The sequence below is a fragment of the Maylandia zebra genome, linkage group LG2 (assembly GCF_041146795.1).
Source record: "Maylandia zebra isolate NMK-2024a linkage group LG2, Mzebra_GT3a, whole genome shotgun sequence".
Taxonomy (NCBI): Eukaryota; Metazoa; Chordata; class Actinopteri; order Cichliformes; family Cichlidae; genus Maylandia; species Maylandia zebra.
In genome coordinates this window covers 33,741-51,364 of record NC_135168.1, presented here as the reverse complement: position 1 = coordinate 51,364, position 17,624 = coordinate 33,741, and the positions used below count along the sequence as shown (strand labels likewise).

Below are 17,624 nucleotides of genomic sequence, written 5' to 3'. Positions count from 1 at the left end.
GTCGCTACCAGCTTGGACAGTGTAGACACTGTAACTTTTGTAAAAATAGCTCTTTCTGTGTTTGGGTGATGGCTTGAACAGGGCTCTGTGAGATGTTTTCATAACCTGGCCCTGCTTTAAACTTCTCCACATTTTCATCCCCGACATCTCAGATGGGTTCCTTGGTCTTCAAAGTTCTGTTTGACAGTCGGGTGCTTGGTATTGAGTATTACTTCTCCTGTCTCATCAGACTTGTTCCCTTCTGTTTTCCTTGGTGTCCTATAGTGGTTAGGGCAATCGTGGCAGCCTCGCTTCTGTCAGTCTGCCCCGGGGCAGCTGTGGCTACACCTGTAGCTACACCTGTAGCTGCCTCCACCAGTGTGTGAATGTGAGAGTGAATGAATAGTGGAATTGTAAAGCGCTTTGAGGGTTTTGAAAAGCGCTATATTAATGCCATTATTATTATAATTGTCAGTATTTATCCCTGTGTTCTCCATTCAGTTGTCTTCCTCTTTTATTGTGTCCATTGCTTCCTGTCACTCGTGTCGTTTACTTTCTTTGCCTCGACACGTCCATCGTTTCCAGCCGTGTGTCCCACCTCATGTCTCTCCTCCTGTTTCCAGTCTGTATTTATTGTCACGTGTTAAGTGAAAAGTAACATTAGTGAACTTAGGAACGACTGGAACAAGCAAAATAAATGGATCTTCAATAGGAGAAAGGAATGTTAGAATAAGGAATATTTTCGATCAGAATGGTAGAATTTAATTTCATTGCAGCTTTTCTACATTTGTGTTTATTACATTAACCTTGTTGAATTTGCGCAGAACTGTTCACTAATTTCTAAAGTGATTTTTAAATCATTTTTGAATGTGATGCATTCACTGTACTCGTCATACATATTATATTCAATTAACCAGGATGAATTAGAGCATAACTGTACTTTAACATCAAAGGAATATTGCAGTGGCTTGAGATGAAACCTGACACACAGGTGAGCCAGAGCAGGGGTATGTACGTGACCATTAACGATCAGTTAGTTTCACCTGTGTTTTTGTTACCAGCTGCAAAAAGTTTAGCTGGTTTTAACCACACACACACACACACACACGCTTCTGCAACCACATGCAAGTTTGGTATTGATTAACTACACCAAATAACCACTGAGAGATGAATAACGTTAATCTTTTAATTACAATACAATATTTGCCAGGGAAACCCTGCATCCATCCACCCACAGACTGTTGCAGACCTATAGCGCCCACCGTGGTGCAGCAGCTAAAACTAGCAGGATAATAAATGTTGTTTGATGGGAAAACTGCTCGGGTCAAAGCACTGAGCATGTTAGGAAAAAAATACTAGGCAGATAGTTTGGGTTCAGTTGATCAGGGCATACCTGTGATAACATATTTATATCATACAAAACAGAATTCTTTTGAAGATTGAGAGTCTAAAAACTCCCAGACAATGCAGCTGTTGTGGTCCCATAACAGGGGGTCTCGTCTTGCTCTTAGTTGGTAAAAGCTGAAACTATCTGTCCTGGGTGGGACTGTGCACAGCTGGTACTGCTTACTCTGATCATAGGCGCAGCCATCAGGTTAGCGGTGTTGCTTGAGTGTTCTTAGAGTGGATGTAAGACGGTGTGATCACCCACACAGTTTACTCCAAACATGACTCGTCTCTGAAGCATGCAACGAACCTTATTTCAGCTCTCGCACATATGAACCCCAATTTTGTGACATTTGCTTTGGTTTAGTCTTCAGAGACCACAAAGAAAATCAAGGTAAACGATAGTGACGAAGTCTAGAACTGGTCACACTTTACTGCTACTCTGAATCAGCTCACAAACACCAAAGCCTCATTTTCAGGTGACCAGTTCAAAGGGCTCCAGTCAGAGTCAGTCCTGTCGCCCTGCATGCACATCAACAGCTGTTCACTGTGTGAGACCTCTGACCATAATCTGTGTTGGTGAAATATTGCAACAGACAGGAGACAAAGTTTAATCTGAATAATTCCAGATGTTTCTTGGGGAAAACGGTCAGAGTTACAGGAAAGTGCTTCTCAGCAATTATATCCAATTAATTTATTTGAATTCTGCTCCTCTCCTATGGTGACCAGTGTGCAGGAGACAAAGCCATTTCATTTCATACAGTTCAGGACAAAATGCAAACACAAAGCAAAGGCCTTCTTTGCTGCAGGTGCAGATGACACAGGACGAAGCACAGTCTACATAGATTTCTGTACAAATGTCTTCTGATGCATTCAGCTTATCGTCCTGACAGAAATCCAGCTGGTAGCGTTATTGGGGCGATTACGTTTTCTCTCAGACTGACAACATCCAAACTTTAAGAATGACAAAGCAAAATTAAAAATGTTTTCACTGCACTACATTGTTTATTGTGGCTACACACATGGTTACTGTGAGAGTCAACGTCCCGTCTAGATAAGAAGCATTGTAGCTGGGCTTTGACAGCCCAGCTCATCAACAGGAATGGAAGCAAAGATTACTAATGGCTCATAATAACGCCGCCCTAATCACGCTTACCGACCACGTTTCCTTCTTAATTGTTCTTGATGGTTAGAGAGTCTGAAGAGACACGAAGAGGAGAAACTGTCACCATCGATAGCTGAAGGCCATCTCATCAGTCCTGCACTGTGTTGTCAGTAGAACTACTCTGAGCAGCCCTCTGCTGTTTCTTTTTGTAGCTGGGCCAGCGACATACTGGACAGCAGTGTCTGCCCGCTGCCAACCATACCACAATGCACTGCTGGTGGAAGGCGTGGCCACAGGGGAGCCCCATCAGTACCTCCTCGCTCACAAAGGTCTCCAGACAAACCACACATTCTGAACACTGAAGCATGTCACAGGGCCACATTGACCAATCACAGTGTTGATGGTTAGAAACACAGTCAGACACGACGCAGTTATCCTTCACCGCCCTGTCAGCTGACAGCGAGCTTCCATTCCCGGATGATTCAGCAGCACACGCACACTGACGGCCGCCGCTGGCGTCCACGTCGCCGCACGCAGGAAGCTGTGAGTTGAAGTTCACACTACATAGTGATCTCTTGTGGCTGCTGCTACCATGTGGAGGTTCCTTCCTCTCTTCGTCTGAATGTTGACTACGTGTTTCTTCATCCGCCTTTTCACAACAGGCCTCCGACCCGGACTGACCAGCTGCTCTGAGCCTCCAGGTCGGCAGCGTTTTGATGTAATCCATGTTTACTAACGGACGAAGCCACAGATCAGGAAAAGCCAAATGCTCAAATAAGAAGTTAGGATCATCTTCCCACTCTGAGTGGTCAGACGGAAACTGCTGTAGTGATGCAATTGGATGGAGCAGGTAGGAAGTGTACCAGTCCCACAGACTGGCCAGCCACTCCAGGTTTGTACGGCTGTCTTCTTGGCTCCTGGTACCACAGCGCCGTTTCTTCTCAAAGTAGTCGACGAGCAGGCCGTGGGCTAGGTAGGTAGACAGGAAGAGAGCTGGGTGGGATGAGTAGAAGGTCCAGTCAGCTCTCACTAGGCTGGCTAGTGTAGTGGTGTCAGCATAACGCAGCAGCTTCAGACTGTAGCCGTGCAGAAGGTCCAGATAGGGCAGCTGAAGGAGAGCCTGGAGAGAGTGAGCAGGCAGGGATTAGTGACAATTATTAACAGTTTTACTCAGTAAAACAGAACATGCAGTCTGTTGTTACATACTGTCAGAGCAGTTTGGATTCTCTCTGATACGAATGCAGTAAAGTGCGACACACAGCCCTGGTTACTGTGGAGTAACTGCACTGTACTTGATTCACTGCCATGAAGGCTAACGAGGGCAAATGCTCCGTGATGTCCTGGTGGATGTAAAACTGGGCACCGTGCAGGCCTGCAGGCCACATGCAGGCCTTTGGTTGGAACGACAGGTAAAGGTCCGGTTCATCCACCAACATTCTCCAGGAAACGCCCACAGTGGACGGCTGTTTATTGTGATTTTGTGGAAAATTGTAATTTTGTCGCTTTTAATTTGAAAGTCCCTCCTATTTTTTAAATTTATGTAAGTAATATGTGTGCAAATGAATGCAGCTTAACTGCAAATGCACTGGAACAGATGTTTTAGAGATTTAAGTTGGCTAACCATTAAAAGTGAAAACTCACTCACTTTAAGTCGCCCTGAACAGCACATTACATTGTAGTACAATAATCCAAGCATTTATAAATCTATTTATAAGAAGAAAATCAGAAAACTTTATAAACATATTAGTGTTTCCACTAAAATGGAAACACTAATATCTTCATTAGTTAGCATAAAGTAGGAGAGGCCTCCTCCTGCGGACACGAAGCACGCTCCCTGTGCCCGTCCAAATATTCATTTCAATCAGTATTAAAATGGATTTTCAGTATTTTTGTATTAATGACTTTTAATAAATGTTTAATAAATCACAGAAGATTTGCCTTAAATCTAGATGACTGCTAAAAACCACTTTTTTAAAATTATGTAAATAAATCGTTATTGTTTAGCTCTCGTTCAGTCTTTTTTTCTTTACTGCAGCAATTGAAAGTAAAATGCTTAACACAAGAAAAACGTCAGGCGTGAGGACTGAGTGGTGCCGATGATTCCCTACCAGAACTGGCAGCCAGGAAACCAGCAGTATGGAGTTGTAGGTCCCAAGTGTTCGGATCAGAACTACAAATCGTTTCACGGTTGCTCCCTGAAAGCATGTTAACGATTCACATCAGAATTTCAGAACAGCACTACATGACCTGGAAGCTAGAAGACCAAAGACAATGCAACAAAACCCGAACACAGAAGGAAAGAAAGTAACATCAGGTTTGGAGATGTTGCAGTAAGAGCTGAAGAGAGCTGTTCAGTCAGGATATCTTACAGTGACGTACAGGTCTGTAACAGGACTGAAGATGCACCAGACAAGTGGCCAGGGATCAGCCAATCAGCATCACGTATAACCGAGCTGGTCATGGACAACATGCATGCTTACTAACAGCTAAAATACTCCAGGTAAAGACAGGCGCATGGCAGTTTTTCAGGTAATTCCCTGTGCATCTCTGTAGTACTAGAAAACTTTTTATTTGTTTCAATGAGAGAAGAACTGTAACTCAATGCAATGTGGGGAAAACTGTAAAGCTGAATAATTTATTTTATTATGAAAATAACATTGTGGATTGAAGAAAAGTTGATTGTGTATGCTGTCTGAAATCATTTGTAGGAAGAAACTCAGACTTGACAGTAATAACAATAATATTGGCAGGAAGAAGAAAGAAAAGGACAACTGTTGCATTTCTGGGAGAAACTTCCTGTTCCTGTGCAGGTCTATGAAGCAGCACAGACAGCATGTGTAGTTAGGCTGAGCTAATGTAACTGTAGCTAGAAGCATCAAAGCTGTCAGATGAATGTAGCGCACGAACAAGTAAACTTCGAGTAGAACATAGTAAATGTAAAGTAAAAACACAAAGTAGAGAGTAGAGGCTTTTTGTCCCCTTTCACCTCTACAACTAAGGAAGACTGAAACAGTGACCTGTGTAATGAAGAGGTCCATCCAGGCCAGCAAGTTGATGAGGACCAAACTGAAGACAAACAGATCGTTGACCTCTGGTTGGACCGAACGCAGGAACGTATCCATGGCAGCGAGGGACAGGAACTCCCCGGTGCTTTGGGGACGAAACACAGACTGCAGTTTAATTTCTTTACATAAAAAACGTGCTTTTAAAAAAATCAGACATCCTCATTAACAGTCATCACCTGTTGCCATAGTGATATATGCCCTCAGGCATCTTAAGGATGTAGGCGGGGCTGCGTGTCACACCAATCTCTGATAGGCTGCTATAGTTACCCCAACGACGCACATCCACAAAGATGAACTCGATCCTGCCGGTGAACTTAACAGACAGCGAGGAGAAGAAGGCCGGCGGCTGGGCCAGGCGGGCAAACAGAAACATTTTCAGTGGATGAGCTGGGTCAGAACGCCACTCCTCCACCAGCTGCTCAGAATGATGCAGGGTTTTGATTCGATGAGCCACATGTGAGGTCATCCAGCGGAAGATCTGCTCAGTTTCAACCCGACTCCCTTTGTACTCTTTAAGCATGACTTTGCCCTTTGATGCTGAAGTCTGGGGAACCGACATGATCAGGGTGGAGCGCTGCCAGCCACGCTTGATGCACGACCTAGCACACAGAAGACATAACCAACAGTGATCCACAGCAGGTCAAATCTACATGCAGTTTCATCTGTCCCACTGGAACCGCTCAGCTTTATGGCCCCACTGCTGCTCCACGACATACCAGCGCTGTTATACAGTACGTCGTAGTTGTGCTGCTGTGTGGCAGAGGGTGTGTCTGAACATGTAGTGGACTGCATCCAGTCCCTGTAGTCAGAGTGGGTTTGCCAACAGCACATGTCACACATCACAAAGACCGTGACAGCAACATTTCATCTCTGAGTGGTTCTTCTGACAGCAAAGAACTTCAGCTTGTTTTAGTTTAGCTGTCCAATCAGACCCTGTCCTTCAAACTAGGAAACATTGATCATGTCCTGGTTTGTGCAAAAAAAAGGATGAAGTGGCTTTGAGAGGTCAATGAAACTAAAACAGCTTTTCAATAAATGCTCCTCGTGACCAAGCTGGTGGCACAGTGAATCTTTGCTGTTGGAGAACATCTCCAACTGAAGGTGAGCAAACACTGCTGATTTCACGCTGTCTGCTGGGAGGAAACCAGTTTCCCAGCATACAATCAGTCCGAATCCATCTGTGCCAATGAGCACAACTACTCTGCGACATGTCCTCCTGCAGTACAGGACTCACGTCAGCCGGTTGTCAACCTGTGAACATCTGATTGTGCTCCACAGCTGCTGAGCACCTGCTGCAGTCAAACCGCCGTCCTGTGGAGGAATTCCTGTTTCAGATGTGTCAGGTTCTGCCTGGACTCTGTTAGTAGTTTATATGAATAATTATATAAATTTGTATTTGTTTAACGTGAATTTTTGTAAACCTGCATCAACAGAGTAACAGTATTTAGTTATTTTAGGTGATCGTCGTATTATCTCAGCCTCCTGGTAGATACACCTGAGGCATCCATTGTTGCCTCGTTCACAACACTTTCAGAAAACATGACCCAAGCGCTCTGAGGCAACTGTTGTTGTGACGTGGTGAATGGCAAATGGACTGATTCTTATATCGACCTTTTCTGCTCTCCTGGAGGACTCAAAGCGCTCTATACAACACGCCACATTCACACACACTGACACTCCGATGGATGCATCCGAGAGCAACCTGGGGTTAGTTAGTTAGCCCAAGGATACTTGACATGCAGACTGGAGCCAGTAGATGACCTGCTCTACCTCCTGAGCTACAGCCGCCCCACCACGTGGCACTATATGAATAAAAATGAATGAAACTCAACTGACCTCTGACCTTGAGGTTGAGGTCACTGAAATTCAAACTCATCTGTGATTTTCAACACCGTGTGTTATCGCCATATTGTCACTATTGTGGCATGGTAGTTGCTTTGAAGATGGTCACTGGCTGGAAGTCACAGACCTGGTCCTAGACTTGGTCCCCGTCTTCAAAGCAACCACTTCAAAGACTGCAGGATCACTGCACAGGGTCGCGGTGCAGCCTTCCACCATGTTCTTTCCTAGTGTGACTGTCAGATTGTGTAACTGTTGTTCAACTTCCGTAGTGTCTCTTTCTGTGGAGTAACAGCATATCACCTGTAGTCATTGGAGCAGTTGAAGGTTCCAGTTCTGATACCAAACTGGGACACCTTCTGTACCATCTTCCCCCAGTTGGACTGGCTGAGCAGAGCTTCCCGGTCCTGAGCAATGACCTGCCGTCACACACAGGGACATGATACGGTCACATTGGTAGTGCTGGACAATCAGCTTTTAATATGATTTGCAGATTAAACCCACTTTATTACAAAAGGCTTCCATGTTCCAGTGAGACTGTCACTGTGGGCGAACCGACGTCGCTTCTTTTGTCTCTTTGCACCAGCTTTGTTGTGACAGTGCAGCCATTTCCCATGCATTTACTTTGATTTATGCCACAGCTGCCCTAAACTCCCAGTATGGGTAATTACTAAAATAGTTTACACCAGCAAGCACAAGTTCAGTTCTAGAATTACAATATTTTTAATGCTAAAATATTATTATTGTTATTGCTAAAATTTCAAACTTCCTGATTTACAAAAAAAGCAGCAGAAAAATAGTAAAGCACATTATTTTTGATTAACATGCCAACTAATACTTTACTTGAATTTCCTAAAGAACTTAATTTCAGTGCAGGGATGTGAACGTTTACATCCACCATCTCAGAGCAGTGGAGCTGCATGCAGCAGTGGAGCTGCATGCAGCAGTGGAGCTGCATGCAGCTTTGGATGTACAAACTTTTATTCAGTTTGTTAGCTGACTAACATACACACACTCAGACTGACTGCAAATATACATTTTTGCTTTGAAACAAGTTTTTGCCAGATTTTGAAAACATTTAGTGGCGGGGGCGTGGCAGGGGCGTGGCGGGGGCGTGGCGGGGCGTGGTCTCTGGCTCCCTGCAGTGGAGGGGTGGTGCAGCGGGCTCGAGGGGCAGCTGCTGCTACTCTGTAACCATATTTTGTATCACCTAATATTTTGATTCATTTCATTTTTCACTCTGATAGACCTACTGAGTAAATATTAAATACATTTCTATTATTTTCAAATTAATACATTTCCTATTTTGAGACAACTGGACAACAGGTGAAGAACTGGAGGACTGCCCACAGAGGCGGAGATCAGAGTTATTGAAATATTTGTTGAGTAATCGAATAATGAAAGAAAATTAGCAGATTAGTCAACTACCAAAACAATCTCCAGCTGCTGCTTGTTTGTGGATCTCTCCTTTCAATCTTGTCTTCAGTAACTCAACCTTATTCTTCATTAGGGTGACCGACTTGTCCACTGAAGAACATTTCTTTGCCTGCAGAAAGTCTTGGGTTGCTTTTGCAGTACACTTTGGGTTCTGAAGCTCTGAACGGACACAGTGACTTTTAGCTGTCAAACAGATGTGCTCATATTAGACTAAAGAATAATTATGCTATGCTATGTTGACGTCATGGTCACCTCAGTAACTGCGAGGCTTCCAGGTCCTGTGGCAGCAAAAGAAGATTTCTTTGATGTCACTTGTGAGTAACTATAACTACACCCAACTACACCCTGAGCCTTTCCATAGCTGGATCAATATTAGAACAGGTCACCCAGATCAGAGTACTTGGTGTCACCATAAATCACCACCTCTCATGGTCTCAGCATAAAGACTGTTGTTAAGAACATGGGGCAGGGCGCCGCTGATCTTTCTACATCACTTCTTCTGTCATGAAGGATGTTATTAACGCACTAGTGTTATTGTTCAATCATCTGGTCAGCAGCGTGTGAGACAGACCTCAACAGACTTCGGTTAGTCCAGAATAAGGCGACCGCATTAGTGTTAAGATGTTCATACTATACCAGCATCGATCAAATGCAGAATAAACCTTCCAGTACAAGCTAAATTACACCATGGCTTACTTGGACTTCCAGATAAGATACACAATTATGCTACACGACTGCAGTGCAGTAACTCCTCGAGCCAAAGGTCAGTTTTGAAAAACTCTGTTATATTCGGAGCATCTTTAAAGTGGAATAAACAGCCTCACACAATGAGAGCACTGGCTGCTACTGCTAGTTTAAAAACATAAAAGCCTATTCACAGTTTTTAATTATTGTAAACATTGTAGGAGGCCAATGTTGTGCCTCAGTGTTATTGATGTTTACATGCTTACAACCTCACTGTGGATGTAAGAGCTAAATTATGAGGAGATTTTTGCATCTACTTTATTGTGTAATGTTTTATTAGCTTATACTTGATGGCTCGGGCCCCTGGAAGACTAGCAACCACTACCGTGGAAGCTAATGGGGTTCCTTATATATAAACAGATAAATAAACCCTTTCTCATAGGCAGCAGCAGTTAATTCTTTACTAATGCATTTCCTCCTTTGCTTTACATTAATACCCCTGAAAGCTCCAGACCGACAAACTACCCATATGTTTGCTTTAATGGAGGTGGTCACACTTTCTAAAGATTAATTCATCAAACGCATTTGAGTAGCAACACCCGGCTGCTGCTGCTGCTGCTGCTTGTAAGTTTCTTTTTTTGGACACTTAATCATTCACCACTGACAGGTTTAACAGAGAATGTGCTTTTACCTGAACTAACCAGATCCCATCTTTAGTGTCCTCTACTAATTCATAGAAGTGCACCTCTCCACTGAAGTGTGTGGTGCTGGAGCCGTCGGCCTCTGTCTGCTCCTTCTGCTTCTTTATGGCCGAGTACAGCTCCCCCTGTGTCAGCTCTCCTGTGACAGAGCAAAGTGCAGCAGCTTTTAAAGAGCACTGATACTTGACATCCATACAGCAGTGGTCTACGTACAGGCAAAGACTACATACACACACTGCGCAAAGTTCTTGAACCACCTCATGTTTGTTTTTGTGTCACATCCAAGGCCGGGACAGTTAAAGTGGTCTTGAGTACAAACATTTTTCACTCTTCAGTCCAGTTTTTGTACAGAACCATTTTCAAAGGAAGTTGCTTTTTTTCTCCTTCTTTGATAAGCCACATAACGCTGACCTACGAATCAAGCAAACAGAAATAAGGGACCTAAATCAAAGGATGAACCGGTGTTGTGCCAGTCATATGACGAAATGAACAGTATCTATAAATTTCTCCCTCTCATACTATTTAAAAAAATAAAAAAACAAACCCTAATTCTTCATCCTGCGTCTTTATTCTTCGAGCGTGGTCAGAAGAGGAGCTTGTCCTGTGCAGTATCTTTGCTGTTCCTAGGACTGTGCTCTTGATCTCTCATGTCATTCCTGGGATCTGCTGGAGCCACCTGCCCAGGTATGGAGAACTCCGCCCGAGTGCTCCGATGACCACGGAGGTCACTGTCGCCTTCAGCTTCCACGTCTTTCTTGTATTGACGCCAGAGGCTTCAAACAGTTATATTGTTCCAGCAGGGCATCTTGAGGCAACTTTTGTTGTGATTTGGCGCTATATAAATAAAATTGAAATTGCATCTGACAGCCGGCAGGTGTTGATTGGTTGGATCTTGTTCTTCCCGTTCAGCCGACTCCTCAGGACTCGTCTCTGCAGGTGTTTGGTGGTTGCAGCTTTCCTAACAGCCTCTTCATGGTTCCCATCTGACTGTGGGACTATCACAGCTACATTCTCTGCCTGCAATGTGCAATCCCCTCAGTTCTGATCACCTTCCCCCTTTGTGTTACATCCTCCTACACGTCTCCAGTCCAAATGACAGGCCAGTGTTATTGATGTTATTGATCTTAGTGGATCAGTGAGCTGATCTCTCATTCACTCCTAGCATGCAGCTCGATGTCATCCATGTACAGGAGGTGGCAACGTGTGCCGTTCACTTGAGGCTGGTCTATAGTGCTGTTTGCCACATCCCACTGATGTCCTGATGATGCCACTTCGTCAGCCATTGCTATTAAGTGCAGGATTTACAAAGGAGATGACCTCCACTGCTGTTCTGCATTACTGGCTACAGAAACCAACTACAGAACAGAGCAACTGTTATCCACCTCCTGTGCATGGATGACATCGAGCTGCATGCTAGGAGTGAATGAGAGATCAGCTCACTGATCCACTAAGATCAATAACAGCAATAACATTGGCCTGTCATTCGGACTCCTATTGATCGTGTACATTTTTAAGCATTCCACTGCTGCGGTCTAAGCATTGTTATGTGTTGCATCCTTGTCCCATGTGCCCTTCCAGTCTCAGTGGAGCTGTCCTCATATTGTTCCCCTAACACTGAGCAGAAAAGCTGGTTTATTCTCCTGGACTCTATATCTCTGGTATACTGGACTCTTCAGGAGGTTAGCAGTTTCCAAAGCCTCAGACATGGGCACACTTTTCTTCATCACACTTTTCTCCAGTTCCGATAGTTGGCTACCTGACACCCTGGCTTCCCCTTGTCATAGACAAGGTACAACACAAACGCTATCTCCAGCTGCAATACAAGTGACTCGTTCCAGATGTTGGAACGCTGAGCTACTGTTGTGAAGAGTGCAGTCCAAGGAACAGCAAAGACACACACACTGGAAGCCACCGACGCAGTGTAAGTGGCTGACAAAGAAATCCTACCGATGACTGATTGAATTTTATAAAGCTGGAAAATCAAAATCTACCCAAGGGACTGTATCAGCAGTGTTCAAACTAAGACCTGAAGAATGAAGGATTCAGTTGAAACCAGGTAGCAAAACAAAAATTACAGCCACAACTTCCAGAAAAAGTGTTTAGGATGCAAAGAAAACTCCACAAATGACTTCAGCTGGCAAACAGGCAGGACTCGAAGAAAAAACGTCATTTGGGTCGTTTCTGTTATTATGATTTTAAAAGAGCAAACACATCAAATTGTTAGCAAATGTCAGGAACCACCGATCCAGTCCACACCGGCAAAGAAATTCAACTACAGCTACAGACATGGAGTCATCACACCAACTGAGATCAATCAATTAGAAGACAATCCTGCCCCCAAACTCATATTAGCTGCTCCCCATTGATGGCCTATCAGAACCTGTTCCAATACCAAGATGTCCAAGAAACATCTACAACAGGTCAGATCAATGCGCTCTCGCAGGACACTCACAACCTTATTGGTGGAAAACATAAGAACAGATTTGGTTACAGAAACATTTCAAAACGACTTAATTTCTCATTATTACACATAATTCATGATCATCTACGGTTTGATTCTTCGCACGTGTGGATGAGTTACGACGGACAATAGCACCTTTACAAATATATTTACTTAGAAAACAGGTGACATGTTCGATACTTGTTCTCACACACACACGCACGCACGCACACACACACACACACACGCACGCGCGCGCACACACACACACACGCACGCATGCACGCACACACACGCACGCGCACACACACGCACACACACACACACACTCTGTGAGGTGTTTCAGTGGCATCGCTGGCATTCATCTCCTCCTGCGGGCAGCTTGTTATCCCAGCAGGGTATCTGATGGCTGATAGGGAACATGTACTGATGAGCTGAATCTTATGCCTTTCAGCACCTGTCCCATCTACTTGACGTATTTGACTATGGTTGACCTTTGTGCATCTTCTTCATGGTTCTCATTGGCCCATGGGATACTCAGGCCCTGGTAGCGGTCCTCTATGCTATTCTGCCTTGGTGCAACTCCATCTCTTTAGTCTGGATCACTTTCCCTCTCTTTGCAAACAGTTGGCCACACTTATCCAGTTTGAATGGCATCCCAGTATCCTGGCTGTAGATCCTGGTGAGGCTGACCGGTGAGTCGATATCTCGCTCCTGGCATACACATTGATGCCATCCATGTAGTGGAGGTGGCTGATGGTCACTCAGCAGCTGAATCTGTGTCTGTGTCCACCCTGAGCTGACTGAATGGTTGAGGCTTATGCAGAACAGGAGTGGGGACAATGCTGGTATATTTCACAGCTGATGGTAATGTGTGGGGTTGTCTTGGAGTTGGCCTTCAGTGTTGTCTTCCAATCCCCCTGACTTCCTCATCAATGTTTTTAGCACATAATTACCCTTGTTTAATGCCAGGCTCTGGAGTATCCATGTGTGGGGCATTAGATTCGTGTAGTCATCCACACAGTGCTCAGGCTGGTTGACCCTGTCTTAAGAGCCCCTGTTTATCAACCCTGAGCTGATGCTTTGGCCTGCGGTGCCATTTACAACGTCTTTCAGAGCCGTTTTAATGTATTGACTCGTCTGCCTACCCAGCTTGGTTATTACAATGCCTGAGAAAAGCTTCCATGTTGTGGAGAAGCAATCGTTCGATGGTGCCGTACCCTTGTGAGGACCCTTCATGGCGAGCCCTGCCCTCTCTATCAGAACCGTTCGCTTCTTTGCAGTTTCAAAGTCCTGAACTTGAGAAACACACACACACACACACACACACACACACACACACACACACACACACACACACACAGAAAATAACAGCAGCTCATGAACCCACTAATGATGAAGGCTGTGTGATGCCTCTGGCTTTACCTGATTTCTCTACCAGCTCGCTCACATCCTTCTTCTCGACCAGCCCGGAGTATCCCAGCCCTCGACACTCCAGGATGGTCTTTAACTTCTTGTAACTGAGAGTAACCGGATCCACGAGCTGCGTAGCGAACATACCAGTCTCATACCAAACTACTGCCTCAAAAATCCTCGCCAACGTAAACAACACTATGAAATATAAGAGCAAGAAGAACAGTTTCAACCACATCTTACGGCTGAGCGAAAGCGCCAAGAGAAGGTCTGCGAGAGGCTGCGATCAGCAGACAGGCTTACACACACATCTGCAGCAGCCACGGGCACACAAACGTCTCTAATTACAGCTGGGAAGACCCCCTCACTTGTTCCTCCAACTGTTTACCGTGCTAACGGTGACAGCTCAGCACTTAGCTTAGCATCGCAGGTAGGCCTCTGCTGTAACAAAACTAAGCGTCTTTAGCTCTTCGTCGCCACTGCAGCAGCTTCCGCTGACAGTCAGCCGCGTATGAGCCTGGATGCTAACACCGTGCTTCACATTCTCTGGGTTACAAATCGCCAGTAATGACGAGTGTGACCGTTATTGTTTCTGTCTCCGATCAGCTGTGTGCACGGAGAAGATGGCGTCATATCCTGTTCCACTTGACGCTTGTAATACCCCCCTTCTCCACACACACACACACACACACAGAGTAATGAAACTGTCAAAGTGTAAATAGACAAAAGTTAAATCAAATATCTTAAGTAGGGAAATGCTGCGTGAACGCTGTAAGGCTGCAGCTGTCTGCTGAAAATAGCTGAAGAAGCTGAAGTCAGCATTTGAAAAGTAGCTAAACTTGTAATCGTTTCGCTCAAGCACAACAACTTAGCACAAATGTAACAACTTGGCAGAAATGGTTCAACACAGCAGAAGTATTGTAATTCAGCAGAAATGTTAATAATTAGCACAAACATAGCAACTTGGAAGAAGTGGTGTAACAGTGTAACTTACAGTTTTTCTCAAATGTTAAAACACAAAAGCCAATCCTGTAACCCAAATGACCAGTAGTCTAAACACATTTACTAAATGTAGCCACCATATTCCAGTACCATAAACACATGTCACATGAAGACACAATTCACAAAACACAACCCTCTGTACTCATAAATCTAAACACATTTTTCCTTGCTAAAACACATGTTGCAAAACAACTCTGCTCATATTCTCAAATGAAAGCCCATGTGATGCAAAATGCTTGCCACAGTCACCAATCTTTGAACACAGGGAACACACCTGGCGTCAGTCACTACACACAATGACTCAAAATTGAAGACACTTGTTGCTAATGCTGTACCCACATGTAAAAGCAAGTTCAGAGTGCACAGTATGCTGAAGATTCCAAACAAACACAATGGATGAAGGCAGAGTCAGGGGAAGAGGAATCTGATGCAGAGGAGGGAGAAGAGCTGGCCCTGGAAGAAGAGGAGCAGGCCAATGAGGAAGAGGAGTTCAAATGAGAGGAGGAAGAGGAGCGACCAACGAGGAAGAGGAGGAGGCCAACATGGGAGAGGAGAAGGTCCAGGAGGGAGAGCAAGACAACCTCGCACCATCATTACGGACGAGATGCGAGCAACAGCTCAGCGACATGATGCCGCACAGTGATTGTGGTGTGTGTGTGGTGTGAATAACGTAAAAAAACTTCACACCCTGTTCATGTTTTCAAGATTACTGTTGTGTGCAATAGATTCTGTTTTTGCATTGAGTTGTGTTACAGTAGTGTACGTACATGCAGGATTTTCCATAGATTTATACTACTCATATGAAACTCACAAATCTAAATGCCTAATCCTCTGCAGAGATCTACGACGATCCGTTACTGTATAGTTTCTAAAATATGCATTGGCAGTTATGAAACAAAGAACCTTCTCACAAATTGAGCATTGTGTTTTCAATTGTTTTGCTGTAGTGTGTAATGCTGTGTATAGTGTTTACAGTTTTGACAGCTTCGAGCTGCTCTCTTGGTGTGGGAGTTTGAGTTTTGCAGTGGGAAGGTGTGGTTGTGTTTATGTAGCTTTAGAGAAGGGTGTTGTGTTTGGACATTGGGGGACCTGGTGGTAACGTTTGTGACATGTGTTTTAGCATTTGAGAAAAACTGTAATAGTTTTAGGAATTGTGCTGTAAGAATCACAGTTAGGGTTTAAGCATTCAGAAAAAACTGTAATATTCACTCAGATGTGTTCTAGTTCTAATTTTTCTTTTACCAGTAGACAGTTTTTCTTATGTACGTTTTCAAGCTGTTCAGCTGGTTTCAAAGTTCTTCTGTGTGAATTTCAGTTCTGTGCTTTGGCTGTCAGGTGAATGTTTCGCTGTATTTCAGCCCATTTACAGTTGTTGCCCGTTGCTTGAACACTATAAAGCCATGCTTAGACTAAAGTAACACAACTTGAAGCTTTTGTTACCATACCTCAAACACATGTACTCATACCTTAAACAAAAGCGCTGCTTTGCACCCTAGTTGCAATTATGCAACACACATGGTCCTGCATACTACACTCTATTTCATACATAAGACACTTCGTTCACAAAATGAAATTTCAGGGTGCCATTTGGAAAACACATGTATCCAAAATACAAAACACATCGGGTAATTGCAACCACTCAATACACACCTGAAGGCACTTACTTGCAAAACTGAACACCAATTAGCCAACCACAAAAAGCCCTCAGTTTAGCCAATTCAAGAACTTTGTAAGCATGGATGGAGGGAGAGGAGGAGGAGGAAGAGGAGGAGGAGGAGGAGGAGGTCGTCGTCGTCGTCGTCGTCGAAGAGGCCATGCACGGACCCATATTTCTGATGATATAAGAGCAACTTTGGTGGACCATGTCATCAACCACGGCCTGACTATGAGGGAAGCTGGGCAGAGAGTCCACCCACATCGAAGCTGCTTCACAGTGGCATCTGTAATAAGAATATTCAGACTAGAAAGCAGGTCTGTCTTCACCTCTCTGCCTTCTACTCTACTCAGATGGTTTTCATAGCACTGTTCTACAGTATATCACATCACCATATCAAGTGTGCAGGGTACTGCAGGGTGCTAATGCTCCTTTTGCAGCCAAAGTGGTAGTTTCTGTGAAACATAGCATGATTACTTATATTGAAGTACAGTGTTGTACAGTGGATGATACAGTATATACAGTAAAGTAAGCAAAGCGATGACAGCATGTGGTTGTATTTCTCCAGAATGACTCGAAGACCTTCTGGGGCAGGACGCCAACGCCTGTTCACACAACAGCAGGAACTCGCCGTTGTGGACCTAGTGAGGGCAGACAATGCCATCCGTCTCCACCAGCTACGAAAGCAAATACTTGCAGACAGGCGAGTGTTCAACAACATAAACCATGTGAGCATCACCACCATCAGATGCATCTTGGGAAAACTCAGCATCACCATGAAGCAGCTCTACAGAGTCCCATTTGAGAGGACCAGTGACAGGGTCAAAGGACTCCGAACTGAATATGTACGGGTACGTGTAACTGTCCTTTACATGACAATACAGTATTGTCCATGTAAAGGTCCATACAATAGCCAACA

At 44.4% G+C, this 17,624-nt stretch overlaps 1 protein-coding gene across 2 annotated transcripts; it reads right to left on the bottom strand.

Annotated features, from left to right (window-relative positions):
• Nucleotides 1-1,151: 1,151 nt before the first annotated feature.
• Nucleotides 1,152-14,705, bottom strand: rnf103 (ring finger protein 103). 2 transcript variants are annotated; one of them, XM_076887955.1, is made up of 8 exons: nt 14,353-14,705; nt 14,062-14,247; nt 10,187-10,335; nt 7,678-7,793; nt 5,712-6,134; nt 5,488-5,620; nt 4,579-4,665; nt 1,152-3,590 (listed from the first exon to the last, which is right to left on the bottom strand). In XM_076887955.1, the coding sequence occupies exons 2-8, from the start codon at nt 14,192-14,194 to the stop codon at nt 2,619-2,621; spliced, it is 2,013 nt and encodes a 670-aa protein (XP_076744070.1). In that variant the 5' UTR covers nt 14,195-14,247; nt 14,353-14,705; the 3' UTR covers nt 1,152-2,618. The 2 variants fall into 2 exon arrangements, with proteins under 2 accessions (XP_076744070.1, XP_012778861.3); XM_012923407.3 differs by having other exon boundaries at nt 14,062-14,705.
• Between the last annotated feature and the right edge of the window lie 2,919 nt (nt 14,706-17,624).